Source organism: Eleutherodactylus coqui, chromosome 1 (assembly GCF_035609145.1).
Source record: "Eleutherodactylus coqui strain aEleCoq1 chromosome 1, aEleCoq1.hap1, whole genome shotgun sequence".
NCBI classification, from domain to species: Eukaryota; Metazoa; Chordata; class Amphibia; order Anura; family Eleutherodactylidae; genus Eleutherodactylus; species Eleutherodactylus coqui.
This window is the reverse complement of record NC_089837.1, coordinates 452417117-452444373: the sequence shown is the minus strand read 5'-3', so window position 1 is coordinate 452444373 and position 27257 is coordinate 452417117. Positions and strand designations below refer to the sequence as shown.

The 27257-nt window shown below is 44.3% G+C and overlaps 1 protein-coding gene and 1 long non-coding RNA gene across 4 annotated transcripts in view; one reads left to right on the top strand and one right to left on the bottom strand.

The window, feature by feature from the left end:
• Nucleotides 1-22131, top strand: part of FAM124A (family with sequence similarity 124 member A) — a 57092-nt gene extending 34961 nt beyond the window's left edge. For 2 of the 3 annotated variants that reach the window (XM_066583737.1, XM_066583722.1), the window contains exons 3-4: nucleotides 10828-11564; nucleotides 20312-22131. In XM_066583737.1, the coding sequence (XP_066439834.1) occupies nucleotides 10828-11564; nucleotides 20312-21079 (1505 nt within the window). In that variant the 3' untranslated portion in view covers nucleotides 21080-22131. The remainder of the gene's footprint in view (nucleotides 1-10827; nucleotides 11565-20311) is intronic. The other variant, XM_066583730.1, reaches the window with a different exon arrangement.
• Nucleotides 22132-22521: 390 nt separating this feature from the next.
• LOC136582577 (uncharacterized) lies at nucleotides 22522-26862 on the bottom strand. The gene is made up of 4 exons (XR_010787196.1): nucleotides 26519-26862; nucleotides 25427-25459; nucleotides 23838-23924; nucleotides 22522-22814 (listed from the first exon to the last, which is right to left on the bottom strand). It is a non-coding gene; the product is annotated as an uncharacterized lncRNA (long non-coding RNA).
• Between the last annotated feature and the right edge of the window lie 395 nt (nucleotides 26863-27257).

Genomic DNA, 27257 nt, shown 5'->3' with positions numbered 1-27257 from the left:
TGGTGCAATGTAGTTCTTTACAGAGACTTTCTTCTAATTTTTTCAATGAGCTCAACACGCAGACAGGATTTCTGTGATTTTTCTTTTTTTCATTAACACTCGGCAGATTTCTTGCGGAAATTTCTGCAATTGAAAATCCGTTCCATTCATCTGGGGTTTTGGTGACAAGAACATGGACTTCTATAAGTCACATTCGGATTTATAGGACAGAAACTTCCGCAACAAAGTATCATTTTAACCCAAGGGCATGTTCACACGCAGCAGTTATGTAGCAGAAATGTGGCCGTCTCATTGTAGCAAAATGCATGCGCCTGCCACAGAGACAACCCCAGTCGAAGAAAGGTCTGCAGCAAATCTGCCATGTGTGGCAGCGATAATACCAAACCCAGGGCAGATATGAAGTCTTTTTAAGGTGTTGTCCCGCGCCGAAACGTTTTTTTTTTTTATTCAATAGGCCCCGCCGTTCAGCGCGAGACAAACCATTGCATGTGTTAAAAAAAAAAAAACGTTTAGTACTTACCCGAATCCCCGCGCTGCGGCGACTTCTTCCTTACCTTAGCAAGATGGCCGCCGGGATCTTCACCCACGATGCACCGCGGGTCTTCTCCCATGGTGCACCGTGGGCTCTGTGCGGTCCATTGCCGATTCCAGCCTCCTGATTGGCTGGAATCGGCACACGTGACGGGGCGGAGCTACGAGGACCAGCTCTCCGGCACGAGCGGCCCCATTCACCAGGGAGAAGACCGGACTGCGCAAGCGCGTCTAATCGGGCGATTAGACGCTGAAATTAGACGGCACCATGGAGACGAGGACGCTAGCAACGGAACAGGTAAGTGAATAACTTCTGTATGGCTCATAATTAATGCACGATGTACATTACAAAGTGCATTAATATGGCCATACAGAAGTGTATACCCCCACTTGCTTTCGCGGGACAACCCCTGTAATCATTTTTTTTAAAAAGAAGAACAAAACTTCTGTGGAAACCTAGAAGGTAAATGGGTGCAACTTTTTCCAACATTACTCTGTGAGGATGTGGCCAAGGAAATGACAGTGACTATTCAGTTAGCTGTGCAAATAAAATTAATTGAAGACTGTAACATTTAATTAACATGTTCTATTTAATTAACACATTAAGGACCTTTGAACAGTAAATATATCTTCTTGAGGTCTGACACAATGGAAAAAAGCGAAGAGAATGGACTGTTTCAGTCAGTTTAAACAAGACCTTCAACAATGGCATGCTCTCTAAATGGGCACATTCCCTTTGCCAGCGGGTGTAGCATCGTATTAATAATGCATTTGTTTCTACAGTGCTGTACAGTGCAGAGATAAGAGACACTGCTCTGTCGCCTCAGGAAATTAGTCACTTTCCCACAGAGCTAGAATGGATCATGTTTTCCCTTGCTCGGTCCTCAGTATTTGCAGTGTAGTCTCACTGGTAGGAGATTGGACAATTGCTCTTTTTCATACTTTTTAATCATTACTATTAGATGTATTCACCATTCAGTTAAAGTAATGAAAGTTATCTGTTCCAAAGAATATTAAGTGGAAGTCCACTGTGTTGAACAATAGTTTCTCAATGGCCCTACCTTACCACTGTGTCCACGGACGGATTTGATTTTCAAAATCCGTGAGGGTGATCCGCAGTTCAAACCGCCCATAGAGAAGCACGGGGCATCCGCATTTCATTCACCGCCTGCGGATTTGATTTTAAATGATTTGCAGATGCCACTCGCGGATAATAAATCGCAGAATGCTCCATTTTATTGCAGATCACCCATGGATGTGGCTCCATTCAGCTCAATGGGAGCTTAGCATCCGCAGTGCATCTGCAAATACATTTGCGAATTCACTGCGGATTTGAAGGTTAAAATCGATTAAGGAAATGGGGAAAAGGCTGGGACGTGGGGTTGCAGATTTTTCTCCACGAGGATGATCCGCAATGCATCCGCGTATATTCGCACAGGGAAGAAAACGTAATCAGCAATCTCCCGCAAGCAGTAAAAAATCCTTTTTACGACAAATCGTCCCTGACACCCGTACCCAGCATTCTGCTATGTGTGCTCCTCGCTGGGCTACCATCTCGGCTCCTAGCGCTTCTGTCAGCTGTCATTCTCCCCCCGACCGTGCTGCAAATTTCCAGTTTCAACCCTGGTGTCACTTTCCTGCGACTCCCGCTGCCCTCTCCGCTCCTGAAGCCCCCTGCTCCGCTGAGCTCGCTCCTTTAAGGCGTCATCCATCCTGCCATGCAGGGGGGTAGTAAGATCCAGACCGCTGTGCTGCCTTTGCCCTCCCGAACAAGCAGTGGGAGCGGCAACTAGGAACGCCACTCCACCGTCCGGTGCTATGCTGGCTCCTCGCTAAGAAGCAGGTCCTCCGGACCCCGCAGAGTTTCCTCTTCTGTCCTGCCTCCTTCCTGGCATGCTGTGGGAGCGGAGAAAGACGCTCCTCCTGACACTGCTCAGCTGGGGAGTGCCGACCCAATTGTTTAGTCTTCACAATCCGGCCTTTGTCAAGATTGCTCAAATCTGTACACTTTCCTATTTTTTCTGCTCCCAACACATCAACTTCAAAAACGGACTACTCACCTGCTGCCTAATATATCCCACCCCTTGACAGGTGCCGTTCTAAGGCCTCATTCACACAGTGTTTGAAGTGTTTTATCCATGTTGGATTTTTCCAACGTGGATTTGACTTTTTAATCTATGGAATAAATCTGAGGCCACGCCTCGGAGTTCTGCTGCAAATTTAGCTCCAATCAATGGAGCAAATCAGTGTGCTGCCCCACATGGTAACTGCCGAGAATTGACAAGTCAAATTTTTTTTTTTCATGAAAAATCCATGCCACAGAACTATGGTGCGGATTTCCATAGCATTCAATAGAATGTTAAAGTGATGCGGATTGTGCCATAGAGTGGTGTGCAAATCCCTGGCGAAATTGTGCCATATGTACGGGGCCTACGGAGACAATCTGTGTTATTCACTTCATCCGTCATAGGTTTACGGTAGAGATGAGCGAGCGTACTCGGAAAAGCACTACTCGCTCGAGTAATTTGCTTTATCCGAGTATCGCTGTGCTCGTCCCTGAAGATTCGGGTGCCGGCACGGAGCGGGGAGCTGCAGGGGAGAGCGGGGAGGAACGGAGGGGAGATCTTTCTCTCCCTCTCTCCCGCCCGCTCTCCCCTGCTCCCTGCTGCGACTCACCTGTCAGCCGCAGCGGCACCCGAATCTTCAGGGACGAGCACAGCGATACTCGGATAAAGCACATTACTTGAGCGAGTAGTGCTTTTCCGAGTACGCTCGCTCATCTCTAGTTTACGGTCATTCCTGTTCAGTGTATGTATTCAGACTTCCCTGTATCTACTCTGACTGACATAATAGCAATATGTGTGGGCAGCACAATGTAAGTATATGGGGACTTGTTACATCATATTACGTGTGAAATCCGCACGGGTAATACGCAATTACAATACAGTCATGTGACAGCCCTGAGGCAAATTTCTGCAAGAGCCATTGTGCAAATAACCTGAAATATGCCTCATTATCTCACCTGATATATTTATAGAGTGTTACAGGTAAAAAGCAAGTTCTCATTTGCTCTTAATAGAAGCTACAAGTGTATTTTTTCTTTTCCCGTTAGCATTTGTGACTATTATAGCAAAACTCTACTGCCAAATAAACTGCTAGTTTGATAGATTTTTCAGCACTGTAGACCTTTGATACTAAAGCCTATTTCAGTCTACATCATGCAGATCCTATTGAATCACATAAGTCATTCCCCAATGTGCTGCTTGGCAGCTTCTTGTGTATATAGCTGAGCTTTAAAACAGATGCTTGTAGTCTGTATCATTCATATTCCACATTTAGGAGTTACTTTTGGTTGTCACTTTGAGGGGATGTTATGAAAAGCCGTGTTAGGGCGGTGGCAGTGGATGGATGTATCCTCAGGAAGTTGAGGGCGGCTTCATTCATTGATGCCACATAGAAGTATTCCATCAATCTTTATAGCAGTTCCGGTTTCCAGTCTCTTATTAATCAAAGAGACAGAAACCCTGTTAGCGCTCAGCTACATTATTTCCTAAATCAGTGTTTGAGGTATAGTGTGCCTAGATATGTTTTTTCTTGAGAGTACCGAAAAGTGGAAGAGCCTATGCTGTGCTAGAACTACCAAGAAAGTATGCACCAAAATCCACATCAAATTCTGCATCAAATCCACATTGGTGTGGATTTTGATGCGCTTTCGCATCAGACTTTACCCCTTCAATTGAAAAGGTGAAATCGGCTGCAGATCTGCGTCAAACACTGCACCAAATTGTATCGCTTCAGACGCAGATTTTGGTGTGAATCAGTCTCAAAATCTGCAGCGCAAATTATGCTGCATCCACACCAAAAAACGCTACATGTAATGTACCCTAAAGAGGTTTTCCAAACATAAGATATTGATGACCTATCGACAAGATAGTTCATCAATATCATATCGATGGGCATCCGCCATTTGGGACCCCCAATGATCAGCTGTCTGAAGTGACTGTGCCACTCAGGTGAGCACCGCAGCCACTTCATTGCATACCAGGCATAGCTCCTTATATTTCATAACAGCCATACCTGGTATAGCAGTTCTTTCTCACTCACTAGAATGGGACTGAGCTGCTCTTAGTCCCTCTGACAGATAAACGTGACATCACAGGCCTGAGAAGAGGTCATGGCGCTCACCAGAGCGCCATGATCTCTTGAAACAAGTAGTCGATGTAGGTCCCGAGTGGTGGTCCCTCACCTGACCGATATTGATGGCCTATCCTGAGGACAGGTCATCAGTATCTTAGTCCCAGAAAACCCCTTTAAAGCGTAACTGACTTTTCCACATGTTTTCTAAACTATAACAGGTTCTCCTTGCCCACTCATTTACTGACTGTTTTGCATTCTGTTTCATGTTTTTAAGCTCTGATTTTCAGGTAGACTTCCCCATTTTTCTGCTGCCATGCTTTTTGCCATCCACTTTCAGCAGGGTGTGTGTCACACGCCTACCATTCTGCCAGTAATTCACTGTCCTGTACTTCCTTGCCCAGACTTCTCTGGTTCAATCAACAGGGAGACAATATCTGAATATCCACCCCTTTGCTGTCTTGTAGGAGTTGGGGATTCAGAGACATTCTGGCCAAATGATTATTAAATCCAAAGTAATGTGCACACACAGGTGCTGTTGCAGCAGGAGAGGCAGAGAATGTGGAGATTGTTTACACAATGTCTGCAGATCTATCAGCCTGTGAGTGCAGGGAAAAGCCTGTGAGCCCACAGCAAAGAAAATGTCCCAGCTTTCTAGTTACTACAGAAGCTCAATACCTAACAAGAGACAGTGGATGTCAGAAGATCTGGAAAGGAGATCGCTAGTATCAGCCACGTCAGCCTTGATTTACAGTGGTAAAACAAAAAAAAACATTTAATGAATGTATATTACAAGATTGATGAACCATAAGTTTTCTGAAAACTTTGTGCCCTTTTAAAGAGAACAACATTATTTAAATCAAGATATAATACATTTTTAAGTAACTATAAAAGATATTTAAATTTTCCAGTTAATAAACTACCCAATAAGTACATACAAAAAAACTATAGAGTTAAAATCGTCACTAGGGTCGTATCCACATTTGCAAACTTCTGCTTTCGGCATCCTACAAGTTGTGTAAAGGCCGACACAGGCTGAGCATAAAATGATCACTAAATTGTGTACAGTTACATAAATAGACTAAAAAGATAATTTTGTGATCAATCTTAGCCAGTCTACAAGCCGGTGTGAAGGTTATTGAACACACAATAAGATGCCGTTTTCTGTTATCTACAGGTCATTTGCTAGCTTTGCTGTACAGACTAGGGCAGGCTGCAGAGGACAAGTGATGGCTGTTTTGTACTGCTCAAGGCCCACATAAGGCAATATAACAGCAGAACACAAGGTTCTGTAGTCATCTCTCCCATCACTCCCTGGTCACTGGGCAGTAGCCTGTACACTCCATTCCTGAAAGATGTAATAGTCTGTGACATTTCTCTTTTAATCTTCCTTCTCTTCTCTTAGAAAGCATACACACCCTGCAGCACTGTCTATACAGACCTACCATTTTAAAGAATACTTTCTTAAATGTATTTAATAGTGGATCCAAATATACAGGTTAATTGTTTACATATGTCTAGATCCATGAGTAGAAGAAAAAAAGGCAAATAGAGCCTCAGGTATACAAGTGTGTGCACTTTATCTTACAATCTCTGGTACTAAAAACCACCAGTTACAACCAAATGGACATGTGCACCTTTGGTCAGAGAACTTTGCATTTGTGTTTTAACATTTTTCTCAAGTCACTATTGTGGATAACACCACGGCTGGGTTCACACGGGCGCAATTGCCACAGAATTTCCATGCAGACTTTCTGCACGGAAATTCCGACACCAAGTTTTATCCCGGGATAAAGCAGCTAACTGGACAAGATTTGTGAAAATCTCGCCCACTCGCTGTGGCCAAGCCGCGCTCAAATTGACATGCCGCGTGGAAATTAAAGCATGTTAGTTGTATCACCATTTTCGTGGCGGCCTCTCAATGGGGAGAGATAGCTGCAGCGGAATACAGGCGCCGAAGCCACTCCAAAACCTGCACCAATCCGCGTGAGTTTTGAAGCTGCATTTCTGCCACGGAAATCTTGCGGTATTTCCATGAGATTTAGGCCCCGTATGAACCCAGCAATACCATTGCTTACCACTCCATATGTTTCCAACTTTTACAATTCAGAAACTTTTCCAAGACTCTCCTCTTTGCTCCTCCTAAACGCTGACTGTGTGTCTTCTGTGGGTCCTGTATGCTGAGTAGTTATTCATCTTGCCATCGCTTTATGCAGAAGGTACAGATATGTCACTCACCCGCCGCCAGCTCCAGTCTGCGCATGCGCTGGCTGCCCGACAAGCCGGTACATCGAACAGCCGGAGCCGCAGGCACGGGTGAGTACGCACTGGTCCCTGCAGGCGCTCGGGTCCCGCGGCGAGAATCCTCGCCGCCGGATTCGACCCGCCCGTCTGCAGGCAACCTTAACTGGTTACTAAGAGATGCTTTGTGAGCTGTGATAACGAGCAAATAATTTTCAAGCAAATGATACATTTTCTAACAAATATGTCCCTCCTATAACTGTAGACACAAGCGTAGGATATTCCCTTATCTCCACTACCCACTTGCAGCTGGTCATCATACTTCATGCCCTAGACACTGTGCTCATTGAGTGTAGTAAGGCAGATATTACTGTATCTGGCCTGATTTACTACAGAAATTCTTACATTTCTTCTATCTTTCATTAAAAGTTGCTGCTACCTTAGAGAGTTTTGTGTCTTCAACTATACTTTTAGGGAATTATGAGATAATAGTGAAGGGGTGCTCTGCCATTTTGGGTACTCTAATTAGTTAGACAAGTAAGTATGGGACCCCGTATATCTGCGTGTTACATGGCTGGCCTATCAACAAGTATGCTGTAATGGTTCATGTTTCCCACAGTTGCATTGCATGGGAATTGAAAACTTGCTGCTCAGTTACCCCACATCTCAAAGCTGATTGTTTAGAGTCACAGCAATCTGCTCATCATCGAAGGACTCTTCTTTAAAAAAAATAAATAAATAAAAGAGAGGGTTTGTCCAAAGTGGACAGTCCCTTTCAGACAAGCATAGATAAAAAGAATTTCTAACTTGACTAGTCCTATAATCAATATTAGCTTTGAAAAAAAAAAATGGTTTTGCAACCATGAGAGAAGCTTCCCCGTGGAAAGACGCTCCAAATACAAAGAAAATTGTAACCATTGTATAAAGCAAATTCTTGCTGATCTTTCATAAATGCTACAATTGTAGATATAACAGCTGGAGGTCCCTGTTGAGTATGTCCAAAAATTTTCCCTTGGTATGAAATAATTGTGTCAAAAAACCATTGACACAAAGATTGCTGCTTGGACCACCACCTTGCAGTAGGTTTTGCCTTTACTCTTGCCCCACAGATGTGTTAAGAAGTCAACACAAAGCATTATGCGAACAGATTTCAAAGATTTCCTACCAACAATGAAGTTGTGAAGATCTAGTGTACATGACATGAATACCCCGACTCTGTGCCTCTATCACGTCTCTTCCAAAAAATAGAGAAGTCACTTAATTGCAGGTGGGAAAATAAAACCTAAGAGGAGCTTCTGTTGTCTCCTTAAGTGTACAGTACTCTACTTAACAAGCTGATTAGCTATGCTGCGTCTCTTTCTTGGCACAAACTTCAGCTATTCCACCGCTCAACAAAAGCAGATTTTCTCTGCTGTCTATGTAACTCTAGCTCCTAATGATGGCTTTGTACAGTTCTCCGGTGGTCTTCTGAAGCTATTTGTTTTTCCATCTAGTCCCGATGACAGCATCAGATGTTCCCTCTGAATACTAATGCTGGTGACAGATCTCACAAAGCTCCCGATTCTATCCCCATCTGACTTTTAATTAGTTCATCACTGATCACAGCCAGAGGTGCAAGTCAGATGGTGAAATGAGAATACCTTGTCTCCAAATACAGAGCTCACATTTGAGACATCTCGGTCTTCTGAAGACACCAGACTGACCTAATATTAATGATATTTCCATAACTATTAAAAAAAAGCCTCGATAGACGTCATTACATAAATGGAACGGAATTTCAGGATATATTGTATAGCTGTATTCATGTTGATGCTCTCTTCACTGGGGACAATGATTCAGGTTGATGCTCTTTCCAATCCTACAAATCTCTGTAAGCCAACATGGATTTATGGTTCAGCCGCTTAATCCTTAGCCAGCCATGGCTGGAGGCTCTAGCCTGCCCTACTATTTAAATTAAAGGTTCCAAATTTTGCATGGCCATCCTACACTGAATCGCTCAAATGTTGAGCGATCACCTTGCGCTCCGGAGGATGCAGAGAACAAGTGGGGGGCCGCTTGTTCTCTGCATCCAGCTGTTCCCTGCTGTCATGCAGCCGAGCGCTCCCAGCGGAGGATGCAGAGGACAAGTGGGGAGCCGCTTGTCTTCTGCATCCAGCTGTTCCCCGCTCTGAGCGCCTGGCTGTCATACAGCCGAGCGCTCCCAGCGGAGGATGCAGAAGACAAGCGGGGGTGGACTCACTCATCTTCTGTATCCAGCTGTTTTCTGCACGGAGCGCCCGGCTGTTATATAGCTGAGCGCTCCATGCCGGGTATGGGGAACGCAGCTGGACAGCTGCGTTCTTCATACCCTATCTGCCATCAGGGAGAGGGATACAGCTGAAACAATAGTATCAGCTGTATCCCGCTGTGAATCCCTGATAAGACTTATCGTTGTCTTTCAGCACGCTGAAAGACAACGATGAGTGACGGCTTAACGAAAACTGCATGATGTCAGGGCAATTACACACAACGATTATCGCTCAAAAGATGGCTTTGAGCGATTTTTGAGTGATAATCGTTGTGTCTAAATGGGCCTTAAGCAAATTGTACCTGAATACAATGCATAGATAGTCTCTAACAGACAGCAATGGCACTTGAACTGGTCAACTTCTAAGAAAGACAAGCCTCTAAAAGAGCACAAAACTTGGATCACTGAGAGCAGTGGCAAAACATCACCTGGCCAGATGAATCCAGAATTCTGTTGCACCATGCTGATGGTAGGTCAGATTTTGGTGCAGGCAGCATGACTCGATGAACCCTTCCTGTCAAGTATCAACAGTTCAAGCTGGTAGAGCTGATGTAATGGTTTGTAGGTTCTAATTGCATTTTTATGGGGAATGTACATGAATTGGCCATGGGTTTCAATATACTAAAATGTTGTGCTGATTAGTTATATATCACATCATAAAGTAGTGACTTGTACAGGAGAAAATGCTTGCTTAAAGGGAACCTGTCATCACTTTTTAGCCAAGTTAAAGGGGTTGTTCCGCAAAAGCAAGCAGTGTTAAGCACTTCTGTATGGCGCCGACCGAAGCCTTCTTCTCCCTCGATTAGACACGCTTGCGCAGTCTGCTCTTCTGTTCTGTTGAATGGGGCCGCTCCGGCGTGCTCGCGCTGCACAGGTCTTCTGCGCATGCGCAGACCAGCTCTCCGGCGCGAGCACGGAGACGGGGACGCCAACACCGGAGGGGGTAAGTGTATAACTTCTGTATGGCCAATATTTAATGCACGATGTATATTACAAAGTGCATTAATATGGCCATACAGAAGTGTATAACCCCACTTGCTATCGCGGGACAACCCCTTTAAGCAAGCACAGCGCTACAATTAGAAGGAACATCTCTTTCCCAAACATATTTTGCCTTATCTATTTACAAAATCATACCTGGATGTTTTCTCTGGTATTTCACTTGGACTTATGTTACTTGGAATTGCACTCCCATGTTTACACCCCCTGCATGGGGGTCCCAGCTGTTGAAATGTAATTTTTTATTCAAAATAATAAATTATGTTGGACACTAAAAGCATACCTGGATAATCATTGTTTAAAAGTTTCCCACGCCACATCCATAAATAAATAAATCTTGTTATTTGTATAGCGCCAACTTATTCCGCAGCGCTTTCAGGTAATTATTACTTATTACCCCCCACCAAGCTGGGTTCTCATTTTACTGACCCTGGAAGGATGGAAGGCTGAGTGAACCTTGAGCCAGCTACTTGAATCAAGCGGGGATTGAACTTGCAACCTTCAGGTTGTAGACGAGAGCTTACACTCCGCACCACACAAGGCTCATGAGGCCATTCATATAAATATTGATAAAGTTCATTAAATGTCACTGATCTGATACAAATATAATACCTATTCTATATTTATCTCACTAGGTGAGCTTTCCGTAGATGATGTCCAAGACCCATTCCTTGTCAGTATCCATATTATTGCAGACCCTGGTGAATCCCGATGTCTCCAAGGAGGTATTGACAAAATCCTAGCATGGATCCACCCTGATCTTCAGTTATTCCGTGTCTCCGAAAGAAGGACTTCCAAGAAAAAGAAGCTGAAGCAGAGCTTTACCGCCCAACCGGCTCTGGCAGTTATTTTATTTTTGCAAGAGGAATATGGAGAAGATCAGATCTTACATGTTCATGAATGCTTCCAAAAACCTCCTTGGCAATTCCATCATACAGAACGTGTACATGGCAAGTTCCTCCCTTATATGCCTTGTAATCAAGACTTTTTCACTTTGACAAATGGAACTCCTCTATGGGCCATCAGGCAGGTGCATTATGGGAAGGAAATTATCCGCTTCACTATATATTGCAGTTACGAGAACTTTACGGACATGATGAAAATGTATGAACTCATACTGAAAAAATCTGTTTGGAAGAAAAAAGCTGATTTTTGTGTCTTTCCAATTTACTCCAATATGGACATAGATATCGAATTTTCTTTAAAGAGGCTTCTTAAGGGCCAAACTCCTGTGCCCCTGGACTCCTCTTTACTGGAGTTTAGAGTGAAAGACTTTGGACAGCTTGTTCCTCTCTTGCCCAACCAGTGCAGCCCCATCAGTGAAGGCAGATGGCAGACAGAAGATCATGATGGCAATAAAATACTGTTACAGGTTAGTATAGATCCTTTCACATGGTTATGGTTTGGAGTCTGGTGACATTCATTAAAGTCTTTTTCATGATTTAGAACTATGTAATGCTCTATTTACACGCAAAGATGTTCAAAAGATAGGATGATTGACAGATTGAGCAATCATTTTGCATAAGCTCATAAGCTACTAATGGGCACTAGTGCCCATTAGCAGCCTATTAGCTTCATTTGTATGTAAATGAGCCTCCATTCGCTGTATGCAGATAACAGCAGGTGGTCTGTTATCTGCATACAGCCCCTTTGTACTCCCGTAGGCGGGACTACAGCTGAATACAATGTTATCAGTGCTCCAGTGGAGAATCACAGCGTGTGGTCCCTTCATATCAGCTCTCCGACAAGTGATGGATTTTAAACTCAACTAAAAATCATTGTTCGTCCGAAAAGCAAACAATTGTAAATGCAACGATTATCACTCAAAAGACAAAGTTTGAGCAAATTTTGAGCGATAATTGTTGCGTGTAAAAGGGGTTTTAGACTTAACTTTGATTTACATGGGCAGATATCCTACCCGCTAACGATTGCTGATTGAGAGTTTGAGGGAAGACTTGCTGCCAGGGAGCCGATTTTGCACAAATGAGCATAGTACACATTGGTAGTCTAAGGCACTACATGCTGCTCTGGCTGGCCGGCGCTGCTCATGTGGACAGAACTGGTTCATGAAAGCAGGTGTAATGTCTTAGACTAATGATGAATAATGCTTATTATACTAATGCACAGTGTGCTTCACGCAGTCAGAGAAGCTGGTGTGGCCATATTTGTTTCTCCGGTCCTGAAGGGTCATTTAAACAGCTGGATTGCAGATTAGAGCTCTGCACTGACAAAATGTGCACCAAATGCTGTGGATTTTGGTGTGAATTTCCTACAGATTTTTTTCAGCTGTGGAAAATCCACAGCAAATAGGCTGTGTGTGAAGGTAGTAGAATTCAGTCTCGAATTCAAATTAAAGGGGTGAATTCTGCTGCAGATTCGCACCGAAATCTGCAACAAAACCCACAGCAGATCAGTTACGTGTGAACACACCCTCAGGCCACGGTCCCACGTGGTGGGTTTTAGTGGGTTCTGACTGGGGTAAAGTCTGCTGCGAATCTGCGTCAAAATCCACAGAATTTGATGCAGGTGTGGACTTTCAGCTGCCGAAAATCTGCGCCTAAATCCTCATCAAATCCTCATGAAATACTGTGTGAAAATCCACACTATTCAGCCTTTCAATTAAATTCAAATTAAAGGGGGGAAATCTGCAACCAAATCCACAGCAAATCAGCCCCTTAGGCGGCGTTCACAGGTACTGGAATCAAAATCTGCACCATTGGTGTGGATTGTGATGTAGATCAGGGGTGGATCCACTGAAGAATTCACCCCTTCAATTGAAAGGGGAAATCTGCTGCGGATCCGCACCAAAGTCTGCAGCACAAAATATATTGTGGATTTTGGTGCTGATTTGCATAAAAAATCACAGCAGAATTGTGTGTCAAAATCCACGTATTTCAGGTGTAGTTTTTGCCGTGTCTCTGCACACAGAGTTAGCCCTATTAATGGGCAAAATCCACACGTGGAAAGTCACATTTCTGCGTCTTGATGTGCAAATAAGGAAGATGGAACAACATCACTGCAGCGCCACCTACTGTATGACACTGTATTCCTGTAAATCAATGTCAGACCCTTTAACCCCTTGAGTGGCACGCCCGGAAAAGTTCCGTGACGAGCTCCACTGCTCATAGCAACATAGCCCGGAAGATTTCCGGGCTATGTATCACTATGGGAGCTGCAGAGCACAATGCCACAGGCTGTGACAGTGTGCTCTGCCTACACAGACCCACAGAGAACAAAGCAAGGGCTTTGAAAAACCAGCAGAAGATATTGCCGACATGTCGGCAATGTCCTGCTTTGTTTACAGGTTTCCATAGAGACCATCGGCTTGTCAGAAGCAAGCCGATGGTCTCTGTGGCAGGGAGAGCTTGGTGCTTGGCTGTCAGAGGACAGCTAGGTACCAGCTCTTACAGCAGAGATCAGAGAAAACCTCCGATCTCTGCTGTGTTAACCCTTTACATGCTGCAGTCTATGTGACTGCAGCATGTAAAGGGCTGTCACTGCAGCATGTAAAGGGCTGTCACCATCGGACCCCTGGAATGTGATCAGGGGTCCTGATGGGTCCCTGTGGAAGTCCCCTAAAGGGACAAAAAAAATTAAAAAATTTTTAAAAAATAAAAAAAAAAAAAGTAAAAAATTATTACAAAAATAAAAAAAACACTTGTCTCCCTTTACTTTGTAAAAAATCAAAAATACAATCACACATGTGGTATCCATGTGCGTCGTAATGACCCAGAGAAGGAAGTTAATACATTATTTAACCCCTTAATGACATGGCCCCTTTTTTCTTTTTTCCCCATTTCTTTTTTTCCTCCCCCCTGTTTAAAAAAATCACAACTTGTCCCGCAAAAAACAAGCCCTTATATGGCCATGTCAATGGAAAAATGAAAAAGTTATGGCTCTTGAGACGCAACTGCAAAACTAGTTGAAATTCAATGATTAGACCATTTTTAAAAAACCTGCCCTGGTGGGCACGACAGGGTGGTAGGAAACCTGCCACTCAAGGGGTTAAACAAGTCTTCATAATTGGGAATTGATTGGGAATTGAAAACTTAGCCAGAATCCATACACATAGAGCTGTTTCGGGGTTTTAGCCCCTCATTAGTGTGCAGTTCGTTTCTGGCTTGGCTAGTGAGAGGCCTATGACGTGGGTCGGGAGTGGTATCCTCTCTACTTAAGGAAAACACCTAGAACCGAGGTGGCGAACCTATGGCACACATTATTACTAAGGCCACTGTGGGGGTTCACTATTACTACTGAAGCCACTGTAGGAGTCACTGTTACTACTGAGGGAACTGTGAGGGTCACTATTACTACTGCAGTCACTATGGGAGTCACTATTACTACTGAGGCCGCTATAGGGGACACTATTACTACTGAAACCACTGTGAGGGGTCACTATTACTACTGGGGCTGATATAGGGGATACTATTACTACTGAGGCCACTCTGCGGGAAGCCTTCGGTGGAGGTGAAAGGGAGCGCCGCATAGCATCGGATCAGAAACCGCACCAATTAAACTCCAGTGCTCCATATAGGTAAAGAAAAAAAGGGGCGTTCCTCCCTGTCTATTTTAAACAGCCCTGTCCTTTTTATGACAATGGAGGTAAAATCACATCATAAGCCCCGCTCCAATGACATGTTGGCACTTTGCGATAAATAAGTGGGTTTTGGGTGACAGTTAGGGCACTTGGTCTCTAAAAGGTTCGCCATCACTGACCTAGTAGGTGTGTGAGGAGAAACCTATGAGGTGAGTGAGGAGACTTATAAGGCCATTTATGCTCCTCTGGGAAATATATGCAAATAAGGAAGATGGAACAATACCTCTGCAGCACCGCCTATTGGAAGGCAGCATTCCTGTAAATCAAGGTCAGACCCTTCAAACAAATCTTGATAATAATGATAACAAAATCCATACACGTAGAGCTGTTGTGGGGTTTTTGGCCCTCATCACTGTGCAGTAGGATCCTGGTTTGGCTAGTGTAAGTGTATGGATTCTGGCTTCCTTATTTCCTAGAGGAGCATGCATGGCCTTATAAGCCTCCTCACTCACCTTTTAGGTGCTCTCCTTAAAGGGGTTGTCCCGCGCCGAAACGTTTTTTTTTTTGTTTTTTTTTAACCCCCCCCCCCCCGTTCGGCGCGAGACAACCCCGATGCAGGGGTTAAAAAAACAACCCGCACAGCGCTTACCTGAATCCCGGCGGTCCGGCGTCTTCATACTTACCTGCTGAAGATGGCCGCCGGGATCCTCTGTCTCTGTGGACCGCAGGGCTTCTGTGCGGTCCATTGCCGATTCCAGCCTCCTGATTGGCTGGAATCGGCACGTGACGGGGCGGAGCTACACGGAGCCGGCATTCTACACGAGCGGCCCCATAGAAGACTGCAGAAGACCCGGACTGCGCAAGCGCGGCTAATTTGGCCATCGGAGGGCGAAAATTAGTCGGCTCCATGGGAACGAGGACGCCTGCAACGGAGCAGGTAAGTATAAAACTTTTTATAACTTCTGTATGGCTCATAATTAATGCACAATGTACATTACAAAGTGCATTAATATGGCCATACAGAAGTGTATAGACCCACTTGCTGCCGCGGGACAACCCCTTTAAGGAGAGATGATACCCTTTCCAACCAGCTGCTTGTTGTGGAAACATGATTTTCCATGTTAGGATTCTGCACTTGGATTTTGCCCATTAACAGGCCTAAATCCATGCGAAAAAACACATAAAAAAGACTCAGATATTGACATGGTTTTTAGGCGTGGAATTCTGCGTCTGAACACGTCTTTTAAGATTGTTTTACAAAGTCAGATATTTTGCCCATAAATGAACACTATTCGACAGTATAGCATGACCACTGGTTTTCATTACTGCCATTTTTATGCAGTGGGTGATCGCTAGTATCATTAAAGGGGTTTTGTCATAAAAAAAAAGAATTCTATACTTTTGCTATTGGTCCCCAGCAGTCTACTTACCCCATCGTCTCCTCCTCGATCTTCTCCTGGCTCCTGCAGTTCCCAGGTCACGTCACCTGTAGCCCGACGGATCCTCCTCTTCCTGTTATGCACCGACTTTCTTCTTCCTACAGGTCTGTGTAGGCTATGTCACTAGTGATGTAGCGTTCACTGCCTAGTAGGGAGTGCCGATTGCTATGCCCGGCTGATGCCGAGACTTGCGGCGTTAGTATAGGAACACTTACGGCGAGACAGCATGCGTGCACAGTCTTGGCATTAGCTTGGCATTCGAATAGCATTCGGCGCTCCCTAGTGATGTAGCGTACATTGCCCTTCATGAAGGTGACTGCCAAGAATGGATGTAACGTCGCTGGGAGAAGAAGAATCCGTCCGGCTGGAGGTGAGCTGACCCAAGGACTGCAGGACCCAGGAGAAGATCTGGGAGGAGAAGATGCGGTAAGTAGACTGCTGGGGGAGGAATAGGTAAGTATTGTTTTTTTTTAAAATGACAGAACCCCTTTAGTGATTGTTCGCCCCTACACAGTTTGTCAGCAGAACATCCCGTATTCACACCGGCATTTTTATGTCCCCATAAACAACCCAATCAGCTGACAGATTAGTTTGCTAGTTTGTCTACTAATCACCGGCATATTACATGGGCCGATGATCGGGTGAATGACTGTTCATGCAAAGGTTCGCACCCAATCATCAGTTCATGTACAAGGGGCTTCATACAGTTGTATACCACCCCAGAAGCAGGACAAGTGAATCGGTAATTGGTCTCCTGGAAGAAAGAACGGGACCCCTTCATAGCCAGACGGATCAGAGGACATGGTCCATATCGGCCAATCTTACCTGGTGTCTGTGACAAGTTTACATGATTGGAGAAGCCGTGTGCTACAGCACTGCTGCATCAAATCTCTGCCACGAGGAAGGAAATTGTTTCCGAAACGCGTAACATCTTTATTGTACTGGCAGCAATAGGTTTTAATATTTTTCTATCGTAAAGTTTTTATTTGATGTGGCGGTGCTGGAATCCACTTTTCCTCTTATCATCTGGACTTGATTGCCCCAAATCTCTCAGTCTGAACATCCGAATCTGACTGCAGGTCCACAAGTGAGCTCATTACATCTACATGATTATAGCAATCACATCTGACAGATCAAGACATTGATCTGATTAAAAAATGTCCTTCGTCTGCTCCTATAGACCAGCACAAAGTAGTCTGTGCAGGTCATAGATAGGGAAACCTTACTTGTTGGCCGCTTCGTAAAATATGATAAATCCACCTGTTCACTATATTATTCGGAAAATAGTTTAACCATTGTAGACTTTATATGAGGCCTGGCAGAAAAATTACCCTCCAGGTTCAGAGGATATCTCAAATGTGCTAAGTATATTGACAGCCCACTGCTTGGAAGTGGAAGGGTTTTTCCTAGTACGCACATACGCCATATCCTGTGAGTGACCGGGTATTGTAGGCTTTTATAGGCTGTTAAAGGACATATCGCCCAAAGTGAAAATTGTATTTTTTTAAGGAGAGCAAAGGTTTTGTAGAAAGGCATATTATATGACATGGCGCTAACTGAATGCTATCTGAAGTGTTTGGACATACTTCATCACTTGATTGTCTAGGACACACATGCCAAACACAAAGTCCGCTCGCCGATCCGCCCCACCACCTCATTCTATGTGGCCCACTGGCCAGGCAGCGACCTAACAGGAACCTGCAGCTCCAGTCCGGAGATAGAACTACAGAGTTTGTGACCGCTGGCCTCCCTACTACTGGGGCCACTATGCAGAATCTATAGGGCTCATTATTACTACTGTGGCCACCAATATAGGGGACTCTTACTACTGGGGCCACTATGGGCGTCATTTTTACTACTGTGGGCACTATAGGTGATCCTATTACTACTAGGGTTACTATTATTACTGGGGTCACTATTACTACTGGGGCAACTTTGGGGGCAATATTACTACTTGGAGCTCTATACGGCTAATTATTACTACTGGGACCACTATGGGGGATCCTATTACTGGGTCCAGTATGGGGGCAATATTACTACTGGGGCCAATATGAGGAATCCTATTAATAATGGGGTTACTATAATGGTTACTATTATTGCTGAGGTCACTATTACTACTGCGGCCACGATGAAGGTAATATTACTACTGCAGATTCTATAGGGCTCATTATTATTACTGAGGCCACCAATATAGGGGATAGGGGACACTTAATACTGGGGCCACTATGGGGGTCATTATTACAACTGTGGCCATTATAGGCAATCCTATTACTACTGGGGTTACTATTATTACTGGGGTCACTATTACTACTGGGGCAACATTACTGCTGGGGGCTCTATAGGGCTCATTATTACTACCAGGACCACTATGGGGGATCCTATTACTACTAAGGCCACTATGAGGGCAATATTACTACTGGGGCCACTATGGTGGTCAATATTATTCACTATTATTACTGGGGTCACTATGGGGGGTCGCTATTAGTGGGATCACTATAGGGGCACTATTACTATGATGTGGCGCTCAGTAAATTGAGTTTTACACCCGCTGGTCTAGGACAGGTTTACCTGATTTCCTAACTCTGCTGGATGGGTGAAAGCTGATAGATCAGTGTGGGTCTGACCACTGGGACCCTCACTGATCTTGAGGCGGAACCTGTGTCCCCCATTTTTCTCAATGTAGGGTTTCTTCTCTCGATTGCTATATCATGTCAGTGAATGGACTACAGGCAGTGCATGCGCGGCTGCGGCACCATTAATTTCTATAGGGCTGATAGAGATAGCCGAGAAATAGGGGAGGCACTTGTTTCCTGACAATTGCTGTGTGGTACCTGAGTGCAGGTGCTGCCCAACAATTGATGCTGTTACACCTTGTTAATAGGGCTACTTGCTGGGTCGCACCTGCACTCACCTGTGCCGCCCAGCAATTGTCAGGAAACTTCGAGTGCTAGTGGCTCTTGTGATAGCGTCTTAAGGCTGCTGTAACGCAAATATTCTGCTCATGTGAAAGCATCTTTTGACAGTATCTCCAAAGTGAAATAAATGTATGCCGGCGCTCGCGACTGTGGCTGCAGCGTAAGAACAGCTAAATACAGATACTATTCGCTCACATAGAAATACAAAGAGGAGGGCTGAGTAATTCTGTGCTGTCACATATAATGATCACTCTGTACACCTCTTTCTGCAGCCCCTTACATTAGCATAGAACATGGTTTTGTTTAGTAAAGAGGCAATTTCACTAGTAGGAGAGACATATAGATAGATATTGCTGCTACAGTCATATTTATATAATGCATTACATATAATGGCAGCAGTCGTAGTAGTACCCCTCTGATTTTGATGTACAGCACCACCTGCTGGAAAGTTTGTGCTATGACCCAATGTAATTCATCAAAAATGAGCAAAGAAAAAGCGGAGCAGTTGCCCATCTTAGTCATTATCAGATTCCAGCTCTCATTTGTGCTATTCATTAATTTGGTGGAGGAAGTACGGTTCACATATTTTGGTGTCTTTTTCCCATCATGTAGACAACATTGTATGCAAGATTAGGCATTGTTGATGCAAGACATTGTATGCAACATTGCATGGCTTGATAGGCACTCTTTTAGAAGGCCCCCAGCTGCCATGACAACCCGTGATCTTATTGCGGGGGGCCATACGGGACCCCCAAACATCAGTCGGGCATTTAAATCCCTTTGTCAGAATTGAAATTTAAAGGGTTAACGAAGCCGCGCGGCTTGTCAGAGCTGTTGCAGGCAGTGTCCCTCTGGAGACGAGGGACGTAATTGTATGCCCTGTAGCATTAAGGGGTTAAAAGGATGTGGTAAATGCGACTTGTTAGTCATATTTCTGCAACTTTATTTTTCTTTAGCAATATCTGATTTCAAAAAATTCTTTCAAAAAGACAGAATTTTGTGTTGCAAAAGCAGAGAACTTGTAGGATAAAGCGGAGTCCATATAATGTGACCTTCTGAGATAGCACAACTACAGATGTAGCAATTGTTAACATGACGGACGCATCGTGATAATGTGATTTACAGAATTGTAGTAACTGGGCATCTCTATTACTTCCCAATTATTAGTCAATACCTCTTGATATTGCAAACGTTGAATAAATGACTAAACTGTATTCTCTTCCTGTAGCAGGTTCATCGCTTGACCAGAAAGTCTATCTGGAAACATCAAAGGTATTTATCTAGAAAGTCAGCTGGGACGGTGCCATTTATAAGCATGTTTTCTCAAAGTAACAGAAACAAACATGACAAAAACCTGTTGCATCTGAACAATGGAAGAGTTCCAGGGCTTAAAACATCTGATCAAAATGTCCCTCAAACCCCCGATGACATTACCTCAAGTTCCAAGAGTCTACCGCAGTGGTTTCAGAGAAGCAAGTCCTTGGTATGTCTACCAACACTGAATTCTTTCCCATCATGCGAGTCTTTCCCTTTCAGTGAACCCCCTAATTTTTGTCAGCATGACCCTCAAGGGCTTCATTCCTCTCAATGGAGGAGCAGCCCAAGGATCAACATCGATGACCTGGAAGGGGCACAAGAGACCGATGTAGACACAGGAATGAAGCTTTCGAGTTCAGACCTGTCTGTAGTGTCTGCCTATTCACCCTTGGATGGACTCTCAAGTGACTTTGAAGCTTCCCTCCCTTCACCCGAGGAATCTAATCAGGAGAAAACGTCTTCAACTAATAAGCTCCGTGAGCTTTCATGTGAGTCATTCAATTCAGCATCTGAAAGATCTTCCTGTTCTTTGGTATCTTCAGTATTTCCAAGTGCTTCGGGCTGCAATTCCCTAACAGAATCTCAGAAGGACATGGAAAGCTATTACCAAAACAACATGGAGATCACCAAGCATCCAGCAGAGGCGGAGGCTTTCGAAGATGAAGAATTTTATATCTGATATTTAGCTGAACGCTCCATTGGCTTATGTGTATTTATCATAAAACATGTCACATTATAGGATAAGACAATTGCCTTGAGGACTTGGCTTTTTTTTCTTTGTGTGTGGGTGTATATAGTAAAACGAGACTCGCAGTTTTTTACTTAGTACTACTTTATACAATCCCTACTTCTTTAGAAGGGCTAATTGCAAAAAGTCCTCTTGCTGGGAACCCTAGTGATCAACTCCAATCTGTAGAAGACCTGGCAGTAAATAAAGTTTCCCTGCAGTGCCTCCACAGGGGAAATTGGGCATTACACAGTGCCCATTCACATCCATAGACTGGACAAGACAGGTCCTCCAGGGCATAAGGATTCTTTATAACTGCTCTCCTTTATGAACAAAAGCTGACGATCCTGATCATGGGATTCCCTGAAATAATTCAGAATTGTCTAATACGGTATAGAAAAATGAGATTTTTAATCTAGGCAACCCCTTTAGCCTTTGGTGCACTTTTCAGATGGTATGAAGTAAATTCTTATATAACATTCTCTTGGTATTATGTTATTATTGGAATTGCTCCCTATTATTTTTTATTGTGACCCCATAAAAACATTCAGAGCTGCCTGGACATGTTCCGATTCCTTCCTCTGTCCTTGGCGAGCCATTTGTATTCAACCGTCTATAGACTTCCATCTTCTGAATTCATAAGCTGTCTGTAACCTACTAATGGATTTTCCTCTTTGCTTTGCATGTTATTATTGGGTCACCGCTGCAAATAAAGGGAACACTTCTTCTAATCCAGTAGCATGATATTATGGAGCTGCCGATTGCATCATGTGACTTTTTGTTGTTTTTTTATGTAAATTACTTTTATAAAGGGCAGTATTTTTAAGATATGACATCCACTCAGATATTAAATTCTTGCAATTTTCACAATGTGAGCTGCTAGAAGCACAGAAAACAATGTACATTCCAGTCATCGTGCCTTATTTTGTTATGATAACTGTTCAAATGAACTCGAATGGGGTCTATCATCCCGGACATAAATGAATAAACTGAATTCAAACTGGTATCACCAAAAATATTTGCGCATTTTTTCAATTCCGTGTATCGTGTAACTGGTCAATATCAGGGCAGACGTACCACCTCTGCAGCAGGTTTGAAAAGGATTGGAAAGCTGCCATGCTTACCGATGCAAAGGTGCAAGGGCAGGTACAAACACCAGTTCTCAGCAGCGTGCAGAAGGCAAAATGCTATATGGACGAGGTAGCACAGGTGCAAAGTACTGGTGGAACAACCACTCATACAACTACTATACACTAAGGGGGGGCTGCTTTGTATTGTACTTGCACACAGATAAGGCATAGAAAGGGTGCCGGTCACACCGATACATGCAGTGCACCTATAGCCTATTAATGACAATTATACTGTTACTCGGGGGGGGGGGGGGGGGAATTAAGGGGTCACTGTTACTGTAGGGAGCTGCTACATAGGGCATCGGTATGGTGTGGGGACATTATTAGTATGTGGAAAATAAAGAGTTGCAATACTACTATTGAGGCACTAAAGAGCCACAATTACTATGTGATGCATTATTATTGTATGGAGCACTAAGGGGACAGCAAACTCTGCAGAGACAAGTGGTGACATGAGTGAAGTCGTCATGGTGGTCTGGCTCGGATAGAGTAGAAAACCTTGATGGTAGGCTGGCGTTAGTCTCTGTTTGGCACAAGTCTACGAGGAGAAGGTATCACTGAAAGGATAGAGATAAAATATAACTTTTAATAATTCTAATTAAAAATCAGGAACTGATGATAGCTAATAGTGATGACATGAATATGAAGCAAAGTATAAACCCAAAAACAACTCGCATAGATCATTGTTATTATTAGGAATACCCGTGACCTCTATACTCAGTATGCCATTTTTCATTGAAAGTCTAAGGGGATAGCATGAGCTGGCTATGAACGATGAGCTTAAATGCTCCAGTGCCCACCCACTTGTGAGGGCCCGGCTGGGCTGACCCAATCAGACACATACGTGACACATCAGCAGCACCACCGACACTTCCCACTATGTCACTACCGCGGGCAGCACATGCAGCGGACCAAACAGGAGGGGACAGATCACATGCACTGATCAGCCAGTCACAGGCCAATGGCTTGTCTCAGCTCCTCCCCTCAGTTTATAATTTACCATGGTACAGAGAAACAGCGCCATACCATATCCCAACAACAGTTTCATCATCTAAACTGTAATCTACATAGTCAGTGAGTGCATAGTATTATCCATACACAAACCACCCAGACCGTATTGGAAACCTAAATGGTGGCACTTGAAGATGATTCATAACATACCTTGAAAAATAACTGTACACATTTTCTGAACCAAAACAGTACAAGTCAAAAGAAGAACCCAATATCAATCTTATAGGTTTGACATGCAAATACATACTGTGGCAGTGTAGTAACACAGAAGACCTGCAGAGAGCGGTAGAGCGATCATTCTGCTAGTAAATTAGAGAAAACCCCTGTGTGGGTTTAGCAGGGAGGAAATAAAACCTCCAGCCCTGCTAGACTCTGAGAAAGGGCCCTGAGAGACTGTAGTGCTAAGAAGAAGAGCCCGAGGTTGTCGGAAAGGTAAAATCTGACAGGGAATGACGCCCCCTAGGGTAACACCCTTTTGGGTGTGGTGGACTTTCACATGAGCGCATAAACAGTGCATTTTTACGCCCAGCAGTATATACGCGATTTTAATTCTGAGGGCCTCTAGTTACCAGCTCTCTGACTATCCTTAGGCTAACGTCACACGGGCGAGTGCGATATGGGGCCGTTGATCCCTCACTCATATTCTCTTCTTGTCCCTGCAAACACAATGAAAAGAATAAGTATTGCAGTCAGTAATAGTATATTGTAAGGCTCTGCTCACACTGGTGGCATGATGTCTGTTTATTATGGAAACACTGATCAACTGATATTGACTTATAATGGTGTCCGATGGGGTTATGTCAAGACTTTTGTAATTTTTACAACATGCATAGCATTGAATGTGGCACCATTCTGGACTTCAACAGTGATTTAACTGCAACACTGGTTCTGAACACCCATGTGAAGGAAGCCTAAATCATTGAATTTTGACAATATGATGATTTATTGAGATCACTTGCATGTGCTCATTTCATCGTCTATCTTCATGAAGATGGGTTACAATTAGAGCGAGTAGTGCCTTAGCCGAGTATCTCCCCGCTCGTCTCTAAAGATTCGGGGACCGGCGCAGGTGACAGGTGAGTTGCGGTGGGGACCGGGGGGGAGAGAGGGAGCGAGATCTCCCCTCCGTTTCTCCCCGCTCTCTCCCCCGCCGCTCCCCGCCGGCACCCGAATCTTTAGAGACGAGCGGGGAGATACTCGGCTAAGGCACTACTCGCTGATCTCTAGTTACAATAGAAAAGGTAAAATTAGGTTTATGTTATTAATAATAATAATCTTTATTTGTATAGCACCAACTTATTCTGCAGCACTTTCAAAGCACAGGGCAACACAAAACAAGATGACAATTACATGTGGTGTACAATATATTTTGGATGGGGTGGGGTAGCACAGGAGGTACGGGGTCAGAAAATGTACATGATAGGCATATTATGGGGGCGAGGAACTAGATCAGGAAAGTTGATATACTTCTTTGAAGAGGTAAGTCTTTAGGGCACGTCTGAAATTCTGTGTATCAGGGATTGCATGTATGGGGGTGCAGCACCATGGAGAACTTTGCGGGTGAGGGTGATGAGCTTAAATTGAGTTCTGTAATGCATGGGCAGCCAATGCAGTGACTGGCATAGTGCAGAGGTGTCTGAGAAGTGGCTGGATAGGAAGATGAGTCGAGCTGCAGCATTTAGTGTGGATTGGAGAGGGGAGAGTTTGGTGTGGGTAAGGTCAATGAGTAGCAGTAATCGAGTCTGGAATGGATGAGGATGACTGCGAGTGTGTTTAGCGTGTCCGTGGTAGGGAACGGACGGATTTTTGCAATATTCCTGAGGTGCAGGTGGCATGTTCAGCCAGAGATTGGATGTGGGGGTAAAGGAGAGGTCAGAGTCCAGTATGACCCCAAGAAAGTGGACGTGCTGTCAGAGGGTTATGGTGGTACCAGATACTGATATGGAGATGCTTGGGGGGGGTCGGCTGGTAGAGGGCGGAAAAACGTGTGGGCTTTGCTCTCCAGAACTGAGATCTGTCACGGGGACCTGTTCTTTGGGGCTGAGGAGGGAGTGGAAGATGTCGAAGAGTCGTTTGGGGTTGTGGGATAGTGAGGAGACTGTTGTTACTCTTGTGGGCCCTCCTTAGTAGTGAGGTACAATGTAGAGATGACTCTTACCCCTTCCTCAGAGTCTACATCACCTTCCTGATCCTAAGAGAAGTAAAAGGATAAAACATAATGGTAAGTACAGTTGTTCATTACAGAATATATATTAAATATGTTATTTTATAGTTTTATATCATTATACATGATAAACTATACATACATGATGGTAGGATATACAATTTGACTATCTGTCTATATTATGTACATAGAATTGGGTGATTTGTAGTCCTTGCATCGAGAACTGTTTAAACATAATACTGACATAAATGTAATAATGTGAATATAATCTTATCCCAGGACAAATGCTAAAAATGCCAGCAGGTACAGTAAATACTGGTTTTCTAATGATACAGTCACTAACTAACAGGCATTGTACAACCTCAATTGCAAAAAAGTTTGGGAGGCTGTGTAAAATGTAAATGAATAAAAGAAGAAAAGAATGCAGTGATTTGGAGATCTGATACTAATAAAAGAGCACAGAATACATATCAGAAGGTGAAAGTGAAGCATTTTTCCATTTCATTTGAAAAAAATTAACTAATTTAGAAATTGAAGATCGCAACACATCTCACAAAGGCAAACTTTTATTGGTGAAAGTTCAGGTCTGCAAGCAGATCAGTTCAGCACTCGGACTCTTCTTCTACGAAGCCATGCTGTTGTGATGCATGCAGTATGTGGTTTAGCATTGTCTTGCTAAAATATGCAACGCCTTCCCTGAAAGAGACGTTGTCTGGATGGGAACATTTGTTCTTTTAAGACTTCTATATAAAGCTTAGCATTGATAATGCCTTTCATGATGTATAAGCTGTCAATGCCATAGGCATTCAGAAATGCAGGGTTTTGAACTGTACGCTGATAACAAGCTGGACGGTTCCTCTCTTCTTCAGTCTACAGAACATGGTGTCCATGGTTTACAAAAAAAATATCAAATTTTGATTCATCTGATCACAGAACGGTTTTCCATTTTGCCTCAGTCCATTTTAAATGAGCTTTGGCCGGGAGGAGGAGCTTGCGGATGTCCGGATAAGTCACACGCCGACTGGGCTCCCGCTTTCCCCACCAGAAAACCCCGCAAAACGGCAAGAAAACGGCCACAAAACCTACCTATCCAGCGATGGTGAAGAGGAGAGGCACAAGCAAGGGACCGGAGGCGGCAGAGGACGAAGGAGCGAACATACAGCGCTACTTCAGCGGCCGAGGTCAGCAGACTCCTGCAGCTAAGATGGCTCCGGACCATGTGCGCCCGACCCCCTCCAGGACCAGCAGCGGCGGCGGCGGCAGTGGAGAAGAGGAGCAGACAGCCAGAGATAAGGGAACACGTGGGTGCAGAACGAAAGATAAGTGCCACAACTACAGCACATGTACACCCAGGGAACGCTCACAGAGTGGTGGGGGTGAGAGCTCCCCTGACCGGACTGTCTCTGATAAGGCTGCAGACAGGAATACAGCACAGGAAGCACAACTCAGTGCACCAACCAGCCCTCATACCTCACATAGCCTGTCACAGCCACAAGCTACAGGGAGAAAGTTAATAAAGAGCCAGACCCTGCCAACTAAGCACCAGGATAATACATGGACACTAACACAGGAGGAGAGGAGTAGTAGTCCCCAACACAGCCACCAGAGGAGAGAGGAGGCAGCAGCAGCAGCAAATCCACTAGCCCCTCCCCCATCTTCATATGATTCTTCCTCAGATGAAGAGTGGGATTGGAAAAAGCACTTGCGATCTCTCCCGACAAAAAGGGACTTTCAGCGGCTGGAAGCCTCACATAAAGATGCTTTATCCCTTATACAACAGGAACTTAAACATGTAGGGAACCGCTTGAATACGGTGGAAGAGTCC